Below are 12,786 nucleotides of genomic sequence, written 5' to 3'. Positions count from 1 at the left end.
ATATTTTTTACGCGTAAGAAAATATTCCTTTAATTTATTACTTTTTCAACATTTCAAACTACGCTTTTTCAAACATTTCCTTCAAATTTTTGAATTTAATAGAATCTACCTAAACAATAGATGTGCTTTATAAAAATATTTTTAGATAATACTAGTTAAATATTATTTTATTTTATTTATTTTTATTGTATTATTAAATATAACATCCGCCTATGACGGGGTCTCATCTTAGAAAACGCTAAAGACGCTACAGAAAACAAACTGATTTGTTTTTATTTGCGTTTTTTGCGAGACACGCCGAACGCTACACGCTTTTGGTGTGGCCACTCCTATATAATCCTGTTATTTTGTTTTAGTCGCTCAAGACGCTTCACGCTAAAAACGCAAAAAACGCTTTCTGTGTGACCGTGGGCTTAATTTTCGTTAAATTAACAAGAGGTATATCACACAGCCACCCCTAGATTTTTTCAAATAATAAAGATCTACTGACACAAAATCATAAAAATTAAAATATCTCGGAAAATCTTTGTCTGAGGGGTAGCAACCTTAATAATATTTCGAAGACTTATAAATTTCCCATTGAACACCGGAAAAATATACTGGGTGTTCCATTTAAAATAAAAGAATAACTCGCTTTTAAATGTGACTAATGTTCCATATTAATTTTGTCTTACCCTGTATAACTTTTCAGGTCAAATTTCAATTTGGTTTAACATACAATGGTTACTGTAATTAAATATCAGGCTATACAAAGTCAACTAAAATTTAGGTAGCTGTTATCGAAATTTAAAATTTACTCTTTATTTTCACAAAATGTGAAATATGTCAAAATCCTTAGATTTTAGGTATATGCTTCTTTAATAAAACTCACATTTATTTTTTTTCTAAAATCCCAAAATCAATTAATATACAGGGTCCGGCAATAGTGCGTCGGGCATCTGTAGCTCCGAAAATAAAAAACTTGGGAATTTTCTTTAAATGCAAACCTAAAGTATGTACTAGGATGTATTTCAGGAAAATATTTTAACTTCTATAGGGTGGCTCAAAAATTATATATATGGCTGTATATTATTGCATTTTTGGTTTCCTTTCAGATCACTTTACATAATTCTAAGACGTGATTAAATAGATTTCGATAATTTCAGAGATATTAATAAATAAATAAAAATTATATTTTTTTCAGCCTTAAAAAAATTATTAATGCTACAAGAACTGTCCTGAAATCAAAACTATATTAGATATTTACTTTAGGTGGTCTGTACTTACTTTGCTATAAATATGGAAATCGTAAATCATACAGGATGTTCAAAATTCTACACCAAACTTTCGAAAATATAAAATAATTTTTCTTTGTTTTTTTAAATGGAACACCCTGTATATTATTTTTTTCAATATATGGAGAATTAAAAAGTGAACATTTTTTGCATTTAGAGTATTTCAAAATTTTTAACGGTTTTGCAGATATTCCCGGTTTTGTATTTCATATGGCATTTTCTACAGTAAATTTTTATCAAAGCCACCCAATGATTTTTCTCTCGTATTTTACCATTGAAAGCGCCATATGAAATAATACTGCGTGTATCCGGAAAACTATTAAAAAATTTGAAACACTTTAAATACAAAAAATGTTCATTTATTAATTCTCCGTCAAATAAAAAAATAATATACAGGATGTTCCGTTTAAAAAAAACGAAGAAAAATTATATTATATTTTTGAAAGTTTGGCTTAAAATATTGAACATCCTGTATGATTTACGATTACCATATTTATAGCAAAGTAAGAACAGACCATCTAAAGTAAATATCTAAAATAGTTTTGATTTCAGAACAGTTCTTGTATTTTTAGTATTTTTTTTAAGAAAGGTTGACAAATATATATTTTTGACTTATATTTTAATATCTCTGAAACTATCGAGATAGATTTACTCATATCTTAGGATTATGTAAAGTGATCTAAAAGGAAGCCAAAAATGCAATAATTTACAGGGTGTACTATTTAAAAAAAATCCAGATTCACTCACACTTTTTTGAGCCACCCTATAGAAGTTAAAATATTTTGCGGAAATACATCCTCATACATACTTTAGGATTGCACTTAAACAAAATTCTCAAGTTTTTTATTCTAGGAGCTACAGATGCCCGACGCACTATTGCCGGACCCTGTATAGGATGTTCCATTAGAAAAACACAACATTGGTGTGTAACTTTTTTTGGGGACACCCTGTATAATTCTATAAATTTTTATAAAATGCTTTCAGTTAACCGACATATACTGCCAAAATTTCATTTCGATATAAACTACCGTTCTCCTTGGAGCTTCCGCGGCGTTGAGAGGCGCCACCTTATATACAGGGTAATTCACGGCCATGGTACATTAGACGTTTATGGAAAACCGGTGATAAGATTTTTTTAAATTTGGATTTTTACTTAAAGGCACCTGCTCCATCTATCTAAATCATTTTCAGCATTACAGTGTTGCTGCTCCATTCTAAAAGTGGTAGCATCTTTGTTTTTGAAACTCCTTTCATATCTCATAATTTTTCTATCATACTAAGCTATACCAATCTAATAATTTTCGAGATAAAAAATAAAACACTTAAACAGTTACACTGACAAAAACATGATCTTGAATAAGCATTGGCATAAATTAAAAATTCGGCATATTGAAAGCTGAAATTTGGGTTATAAGTTAAAGTCGACATATCCGATCTGTTTTGTCAAAGGCCTGAGACTGTATGATGAGTTATAACTCAAGAAAGGAGGACACAATAGATCTACAAAGTCACGGTGATTAACTCCCCCCCCCTCCTCCCCCTATACCATTTTACACTACAATTCCCTAGATCTTTGCTTCGAAGTTTAACTTAAAACCTTTCTTACCTTAAAACCTTGAAAATGCCCGTTGCAGATATAGTCTAAATCGTATTCATAGGCTGTGAGTAGCAACAAAAGCCCATTAGAAGCTCCAGCAAACATAGCCCTTTTGGGAAACGTATTCAGAGGCGCATCAGCTGGATATCCGTTCCTCAAATTCCACCCTTCAGATTTTCTATCGTGGGACATGAAATCGCCATTCAAAAATCTACAATTAAAGACTATAAGCAAGAAACAGGCGAAGTGCTCAAATAACATAACAGAGTTATTGAGCGTATTTCTAACTTAACAGTGAGGGTATATAGCAGATTAATTACTGTTTGACCAGCGGATCTGAAGCTACGGAAGGAATGCGAGAAAAAAAATCGATATTGCCACGTTTATCTATAAAATTGCAAAATTGCCAGACAAGAACTATAAATTTAATATATTTTTATTATATATAATGTGTTTAGCATATATTCTGACGTATATTACTAAGGAATTTTAACGTAGTTCATATTGTTCGATATGTTTTATTTAATAAGTTATTTCTTTCATTCTGTATAATCTGCTTATTATGAAAGTTGAAGATTTTTCAACGATATCATTGGCAAACCGGCATCGCCGCGCATGGCCGCCTATTCATCGAACATGATTGGCGAGAGTACGTCACAGGATTTGTTACCAGGCGGTTGCCATGGCTTTTACGCCTTTCCTATTCGCTTGCTTTATCCCCAACTTCACGGTCTCTTCTGAAAAGAGTAGGAATATTGAATACTATTGAAATATCCAGTGGCGGTGTCATTTTTTTGATCATTATTACTTTATTTCATTATTTTATACCGGTTATCCTAAACTTTATTCCTATATTTTTCGTATATTTGATAGTTAAGTTGTGTTTTATTGTTTTGTTATCTTGTTATAATGTTTTTCGTTCGTAGTTTTTAATTATTAATATCAAGTTTGATCTCATTTGGTTTATTTCCTTGTGTTCATAATAGGGTTTGCGATGAAGAAGCTACAGAGAGTTCGCTTAAGTTGCCGCTTAAACGTAAACTTGAGCGGATATTTCTTCAAACTCGTCCCCACAATTAGAAAGCTTTGCAAAAATTGCAGGAAGAATCGAATTTTCCTTTGCAGGGAAATGCTTAGGGGTTATTAAAATCAAATGAATTTTTTTGGCGTAAATGTCAAAATAACTGATAAATATTAATGGAGCGGCCCATTATATTGCAGAGAGAGATATAAATATATACGCGAAATTCGAGAATATAGCCAAGTATTATCTATTTGGATGAAACATATGGGTAGACAATGACCTAACCTTTAAAAACTGCTGGCGGAGCGATACCATATCTGGTGTAATAGGCAATATTGGATCTATTGGTGAGTAAAATTGTTTTGTTTGCGCTTCCAAAGTTAACTATTTTCAAGATTTTTTTGCTGGAAATAGTTATATCTAAAATTATGTATTACAGAAAAAAATATAGTTAGTACAGATATATAAATAAATATACCTCAAGACTCAGTCTTGATCATCTGCTGATGGCAGACATGGTTAGCGAAACGTGCGTCCAGTGTAAAATTAAAAGTGTTTTGGTGTATTGTACTGATTTAGTGTTTTATTTTGCTGTGTAACACCAAAGGTTCCAACCCCCAGCTGTAATTATTTCTTCTATTATATTAACAACACAATAATAAAATGATTCAAAATATTTAAGGGAGCTTTAATAAAAGCTTCTAGTGTTTATCTGCTAACTCAACAGTAACGATTCAAACAGCATAAAGTTTTTTGAAAAAAAATTATTAATCTGAGTATTATATTTATGATACACATTATTTTCATATAACACCGTACGCCCATGCCTATTTTATGAATGAAATTGGGCGTGTTTTGTTTACAACTGCGTTCCCCTGCCGATACCCCGTAGCTACAGATCCGTTGGTCACACTATAGCTCTAATTTCATTAGTCGATTATAACAACAATTTTAGGTTTAGCACTTAGCCCAATTGATATACTATCATTAAATGCGATAAAAACACAATTTTCTTTTTTTACACTTTAGCCTCTTTCTTACTAATGTTATATTGGTTCACTCAGTACATTAACATTAACCCACCAGGCCATATGCTATTGCCACACCGACGTCTATTATTGCGAAATCACATTCTAAACAACATAGGGCTAAACAACATATAGTTGAGGTAATGGTAAACAGGGGCAATTGTAAACAGGTCCAATAACTTTTAAATTTGGTGGATACGGAATAAGTCGACTGGCTACAATGGCGCCCACATCTTTGATGTGTATTGACTGGATAAAATGAGTTTTTAGTACCATTTTTTTATGGTGAAAAAACATTTTTTTTTGGAGAGCTGCTTTAAAACTTAATAGTACCTAAAACGTATTATACCTTAGCGAAATGTTGCTTAAAAATTTCAGTTTGTGAATAAGTTAAGATAATTTATATATACATAGTGGTTTCATTTAATGTTGTATTAGTAAAATACATGTTACAATTTGAGATTAACTTTTACGGGAAATGAAGTATAGAGGTGTTTACAAATGCCCCAGTAAAATAGGATTGCGGGGCAATTGTAAACTTGATTTTGGGGTAATAGTAAACACGTGTTAACACTGATAAGCTCCAAGACAGATCTGAAAAAGACCACAAAAAAAGAAACGTTAAAAATGCATTGGTTAGGTTTGTAGGAAGGAAGATAATATATTCGTTTTCGGGAAAGATAGATGTTTTTGAAAACCCTTAATATTTTTTGTACACTTTTGATAAAACAGTAATTTGTCTTTATAACAAAATGTTTTATTTTGTCTCCATGGGGAAAATTGTAAACAATTAAACACATTGAGAAACTTATAATCCAACTAAAAACAAACTTGTATAGTTCCTGGTTCATTATTACCCCATTTAAAAAATATGTTTACATTTACCCCAAAATAAGGCAATATTTGATTTTCCTATGGGATAAATGTAAACAAGTTTTTTTGAAACGTATTGCAATTTCTAGCTGTCCATCAAAGCACCTATTAAGTAAAGTGTCTTAAAATATACCCGTTTAGAATTTTCAGTGCAAACGTCAAAGTTTCAAAGTTATACCTTGTTAAAATCGTTTACCATTACCACAACTAACCCTAATTCAAACTGCCGCCAAGTCGATATCCGTACCATCCTTTTCTCGAAGGTATTAAGCGGCACTTTTGATCACCCTGTAACTTCGTTGTGGATAAAGCAAGCATATTAATTTTAACTAAACATAGGCATATTATATAAAAATAAGGACATACTATAGCTGGCTAGATTACCAAAATATCTAGTAATTACCAAACTATCTAGTAATACCTCATAGTGAGAACCGGTGATAGGATTGTTTTGAAAATGTCGATTTTTATATAAAGGCACCTGCTCCATCTATCTAAAATATTATCAGCGTTACAATGTTGTCAGATAATTTGAAAAGTGGTAGCATCTTTGATATTTTAAATGGAACACCCAGTATATAATTACGTTTTTAGAAACTACTTTCATATCCCGTATTTTTTCTTTTATAGGTACTAACCTATACTTATTCAAAAACATGATTTTGAATAAGCATTGGTAAAATCATGACTTGAACATTTTTAAAGTTGAAATTTAGGTTATAACGAAAGTCGGAAACACAAGCCGTTAGGAAACTAGAATGAATCCATTTGATATTAACTGACTTCATACAATAATTCAAAGTTTGTGAATTATTGCTAGAAATTTTTTTTTAATATTATTTTGAAATGATATATTAGGTACCCGATAAAAAAGGAGGAGGATAACCTACAAAAAGAAATGAGATCCCATCAAAAACATAGAATGTAAAAATGCTTTTACTTGCTATTAGTTTGATTATTATAGTTGATTTTATTTATTTAAATTTAAAAAGACATAGTTTCGTCTAACAACTAAATACTACTCTAATTTATTATTCAAAATAATAAGTTTTAATAATAAAAATAGTGCTTAAGTTAACAATACATCGTGAGAAATAGATCCCACCAAAAACATAGAATGCAAAAAATTCCTAGCAAAAGTTTCGCAATACAATTCTTCCACTATAAAAAGTTGTGAGATCTCATGTAAAACCAAGTCAATTTATTTCACCTATTCAACCATTTTGTTATAAATTGTTAGTATCAATATTCAGGGGTGGATGGGCCATATGGAAAAACGGGAAAATTCCCGGTGGGCCGGTGGAAAGATGGGCCGGTGGGCCGGTCCCGAGCAGAGCTCAAAAAAGATTGGATTAGCAAAAATTAAATGGTTAATCTTCTAACTAAAGTGACATAAGATCTTTAGTGATCCATAACTAACTAATCAATTTCCATCAGTATAATCGTCAGTTGCCTTTTAACATAAACACCAATTTGTAAAATAACTATTGTAAAATGTCTTTCTCTGGGACACTTATAATTTTAATAATCATCTGTTGTTTGTTCGGTTTGAAAATTTTTATTATACAAGGCAAGTCTATAAGTGCAAATATTTTCAGGGCTCGTGGATCTCAATAACGTAAACATAACATATTCTCTTTAACGAGTTTCAAATAAGTCCAATCGAGTTATTAAAGTTTGGAAAATTTATAAAATAGATTTATTTAAAAAAAAATTAACCACCTCAATTTTTCGGTATTTGCATCTCTTTTAGTGCCGTAATATCAGAGCTTAAGAAACTATACCGTGGGAAAATTTGCGGTTAACAGGAAGTTCTAAAAAGTTTTCTAAAATATACAGGAAAATTTAAAAGAAAATGCACGATTTTTAACATCTTTTTTTTTGCAAAAAAAACTCATAGAAGTGTTCCTGGGGTCGAAATATACGACCCCTTAAAATATTTGCACTTATTTAAGACTCACTCTGTATAGTTTTACCCCCACTATTCTTTTATTAATAACTAATAAATATGACTGACTGGCAGCAAAAAAAAAGAATGAACAGTATTAGGTAAATTTAAATAGCCTCGATCTAAATGTATACTAATACGGTAGAGTAGATTGACAACTGGGGGCCTCGGTGTAATATTTTTCGAGCTCCCCTTTGTAAAACGGTAGACGAATTTGACGCGAACTCTGCGGTTGACGGAGAAAACATATCTATGCTTGGCTTGAATTGGGGACGGACTAAAAGCCAAGTCTGAGAAATAAAAGCCAAGTCTAAATTGTTGTTTAAAATGTTGCTAAAATGAATTTGCTAAAAATTACTGAGACAGCAGAGAAGAGTTAAATAAGGTTTAAACTAGATTAGATAATAAAATAATAATATGTCTCAAAAATCCAAATATTCTTATTATGGACTGTAACATAGCATTACATCAGAACACATTTATCCACTGCCTAGGTATTGCCTAGTTTTTTTTTTTTCATTTGAGTCAAGGCATTATCATACAAGATGCCAAATGTAGAAAAGTATAGAGGAAAAGTTTCGTGGTAAGAACTATATAATAACCTAAAAAATGCTGCAGATTTAATGGCGACCGCGGTTCATTTGGTTAAAAACACATATGGAATATTATGGAAATAAAGCGGTTTTTAACAAATTCGTTGTCAATTTTTTCAAACACTGGTCTAATAACATTTATCAATGCTTTTCAGACAATAGTACACGAGGACGCTGCTGTAGCAGATAAGAATTTCTTTCTACAATGTGTAAGAAAGTATATACCCGAAAAGCTAAAAGTAATGTACATATTTCACAGAGGATTGGGTCAGCTGAACTGAATGAATCAGGAAGTCTTAAAGTTTCTCAAAATCGTTACTCAAAATCGTAGCCTATTCAAGATCAAATTACCGTTATCGATAATGGAAATAAAGCGGTAGAACCCTGTAAAGCTGAGCCATTTTGTAGTAAAAATTCAGATGTCCGACCCAATATTGGTCTTTACGAAAATTTTGATGAAAGATTTGAGATAAATAAAATATGTTTCTTTGTTATGGTCATTTTGTTTTTGTGGATTTCGGCCGGTTGCCTGTTTTCCCGGGCCGGTTTCCACTTCCCCATCCACCCCTGTCAATATTAGACATCTTTATTTCTGTAATAATTATAATGACTTGGCAATTGCATGGCACCATAATGAAATAAAGAATAATCTACCATTTCGATTACTAAGTAAATCTAAACAGTGCTCTTAAGAATAAAGTTTTTTAATTAGCAGAGAATATCATATCGTAGAATTTTTTTGCCAAGAATGTAATCAAACAGAGTTCTGCTACTAGTGTAGCTAATACACAGAAAGATGAGGCGGAAAATTCCAGCAAAGAAGGTTGGCCAGAAGTGACACGTAACAAACGTAATAGTAGAAAAAATATTGTGGGGACCAATATCAGTTCAGAATATATCCAGGGTATCCCGAAAGAGGTATCCTCGCATGTGTACAGACTGGATCCAGAAACAACCGAACCCACCCTCCTGATTATTTAAAGGCGCACTTCTCTATTGTCGAATGTTCAGCGATGCAATCCAAATTCCAAATATCTCGAAAAATATTTATCTTTTAAGGGGACTGTGAAACAAGATGACTTCAATAGAGCCATGGATCCTTCTATCTGGCCATACGGAACCTGCATTCAGCGTTTTTATATCTCCGGAAGAAGACAATCCCGAAAAAATGAACAATTGTTTTAATTGTTTTATTCTTTTAATTAATACTCAAAGATTAAATTCTGAAAAGGTGGTGATATAAATGTTGAAGTTTCAAAGTACAAAGACTTATTATTTTTGTGTTTTACTGAAACCTGGAATTGTAATGGATCTTTGAATTCGTTATACCGTGCCGGTAACTGTTGCTCTTGGGTCGGTATTTACATGTGTGGAAGTAAATCGCATAGGGATCTTATTAAGTCGGTTAGGTTAGGTTAGAGAAATGCGACGGAGTGCTGTTGCGGCGTTGCCGGTACGCCTTTCCCTATCAAGTAAAGTAAAATCACGATCGCAAACCGCTTGTTTTTAAAAGACATTTTTTTCGAAAAGATAACTAGATAAAATCATTAGAAATGTTTCTGAGCATCTGAAATGGAATTATAAGGATATCTTTAAGGTGTTTTTTTTATAACGAGAAAACGTCAGTAATCACGATATTTAAAAACTCGACTTTTTAACACATAATACGCCATAACTCAAGAAACACTTTAGATATCTATTAAAACTTTTTTTTATTTTGGAGATAGGATCTTTTACAATATGTTTACATTCGATAAGGTTGTTTTTTTCCATTAAAAAAAACAACCCCTCTATTTACTTTTAGAGCATACCAATTTTCAGCAGGCGTGTAATTTTTTTTATTGATAAAGATTTTCACTTACTGTCTACGAAGAAAATACAGCAGAAATATTAAGAAAGTTTTTGAAAAAACTACAATCAATTATATCTAATATATTTCGAGATATCGATTTTTGAATTGAGAGTTCTAATAGCCCGATCACAGTCAAAAACCAACTCAATTCCCCTTATTTTTACCAAAAATGCAAGTGATTCTAGCTTGCACTTTTTTCAAGCTATAGGGAAAAATCACAACGACTCGTTAATAAATAAGCAAATAAAGTATCAAGAGACGTAATTAAATCATGAAGCTGAACGCATGATGTACACCTTTTCTTAGAACTTTAAGTACTGACAGAGCTACAATCTGCTATATCCCCTTCCACGTCTCTTAGCTATGTGCACATAGGCCAGTCAATCTGGAGGTTGAGATGGAAAAAATTAGTAACCAACCGATCTCAAGGGGAATGAGTGATAATGATCTCTTATTTAACCCCTCATAGTCCCATTCGGTCCCAGTGGGGGAAGTTTGAAAAAAATCACCGCCATCTTGGATTCTTTCGTTTTTTTTCAAATATCTCCGTTTGCATAACTTTTTTCTTAAAAACTAAAGATATGTTTTTTGTAGAGAATTCAATTTAGAATATTTTACCTTCAATCATCTTTTCTTCTAAAATAAATAGTAATAGAGATAGAGCAATTTTTTACTATACGTTTTATAAATTTTCCAGTTTTTTAAACCAATCAGCTATAATTTTTGCGTTAACAGTATAGTGTTAATATAGATAAACCAAGTATAAATTTAAGCATTAAAGCAATTAAAATTAACGTTAAAATACTATTTATTAAATAAAATGATTGTTAAAAAAAATTATTATTAAATTAAAGTTATTATGGCGTCATCTTGAGCGTCACTTTTCGCTTCAACTAAAATACAAAAGTTTGTGCAACTGATTCCGTTGCACTGACCACACTTTGCAAAACATTTAAGACCCAGTTTTCTACAAGAGCAATTTTTAGAGCACTGACTCTCTTTGCAATTGCAAAAAAAAATATTTTAGTATTTTAGTAGGTCAAGAGGCGCCACATCTTCTGTTGATTGAATAGGTGTCAGATTGCCATTTAATCTTTCTTCCATCCATATTGTAAAAGATCTTACTTGTTACCAATCCCTTCTTGAATCTAAAAAATACAACTTATAACATTTGTTATAATAGATTTATCTTCACAGTTACAGTTACAGTCTCAGTAAATGGAGTTTTGCAGAGTTCTCAGTTGGAGGCAAATTAGCTAAATTAAAGGTAGTCTTAAGGGCTTGTCCTGATGCAACCCTATTATATAGAGTGTATCTCAGATGATTAATATGTCTAATATAGCTTGGGCAGTGATATAGCTTTAAAAGACAATTTAATCCTGACTGAAACAAGTCATTTTTGTTAGCATTTTTTTCTAAAAATACGTCGAGGTATTGATAAAGATCGTTGTTTTTTCAGTATCGACAGACACATTTTTGTCAGGATTAAATTATTTTTTAAAGAAAAAAATACTGCCCAAGCTATATCAAACATATTAACCTTCTGAGATACACTTTATACAATAGGATTACATCAAGACAAGCCCTTAAGACTACCTTTAATTTAGCTAATTTGCCTCCAACTGAGAACTCTGCAAAACTCCATTTACTCAGGACATACTATCAGGTAACTGTAAAGATATATATATATATACAGGGTTATTCACCACATACGACACGGAGTATTGTAGCTAAACGTTGAGATTTTTTCAAATTGTAAGTTTGGGGTTCGTTGAAGGACTATTAGAGCTACAATTTAAAAATATTTTTACAAGATACAGAGTATCCCAAATAAATAAAAAATATCAAAGTTGTATTTTTTTAACTGGAACATCCTGTATATTATTACATTTTTAGTTTCTACGATTAAAATAAAGGTAAATTTGATTAAGGTTTATTATATTTAAACCTTACCGTTTTTGAAATATTTTCAATTTTGTGAAATTGCAGTAAAATTTTTAAAAATTCATTTCTCCAAGGGTGTCAATGTTTTTAATACTAAATATTTAATGAAGTTTATTTATTGATCAGTTATTGTGTTGCAATAATAAAAATAATACTACCTTATACAGAGTGTCTAAAATTTTTTTTTAAATAATTATTAGCTTCAAACGGCAATAACTTCTTTAATTTAAATGGAATGCCCTGTATATTTTAGGAGAATCAGATGCCCAATTAAATTGTCTATCAAATTGTATTATACCATTTTTTACCTATCCCTTCAAGTTTTCGTAGAAAATGCATTTTCTTATAATTTAGACCTCATTTATCAATATATCCATGGAATATTGACATTTTTAGATTGTTTTTAAAGCAACAAATGTACAAAATGTACAGACTAGTAATATTATCGTTTTTAGCAAAACGATAATATTACTAGCCCATTTGTATGCAAAAAGAAAACTATTTAAATCTTTATAAAAGAGTATACCATTAACTAAATATAACACCATTATTTCCGCCCATATACTAATTAAATACATACTTAATTGTGTTCGTTAATAAATTATTATAAATAAATGTGGATTTGACTCAGAAATCAATATAATAATAAGTTA

At 31.1% G+C, this 12,786-nt stretch overlaps 1 protein-coding gene across 2 annotated transcripts in view; it reads right to left on the bottom strand.

Annotated features, from left to right (window-relative positions):
• Positions 1-12,786, bottom strand: part of LOC115874268 (pickpocket protein 28-like) — a 55,786-nt gene that overhangs the window by 12,792 nt on the left and 30,208 nt on the right. For both annotated transcript variants that reach the window (XM_030889367.1, XM_030889368.1), the window contains exon 7: positions 2,881-3,082. In XM_030889367.1, coding sequence (XP_030745227.1) covers positions 2,881-3,082 — 202 coding nt within the window. The remainder of the gene's footprint in view (positions 1-2,880; positions 3,083-12,786) is intronic.

Source organism: Sitophilus oryzae, unplaced genomic scaffold (assembly GCF_002938485.1).
Source record: "Sitophilus oryzae breed Bouriz unplaced genomic scaffold, Soryzae_2.0 scaffold_125_pilon_pilon, whole genome shotgun sequence".
Taxonomy (NCBI): domain Eukaryota; kingdom Metazoa; phylum Arthropoda; class Insecta; order Coleoptera; family Curculionidae; genus Sitophilus; species Sitophilus oryzae.
The sequence above is the reverse complement of the archived record's forward strand: the minus strand, read 5'-3'. Positions and strand labels throughout refer to the sequence as shown.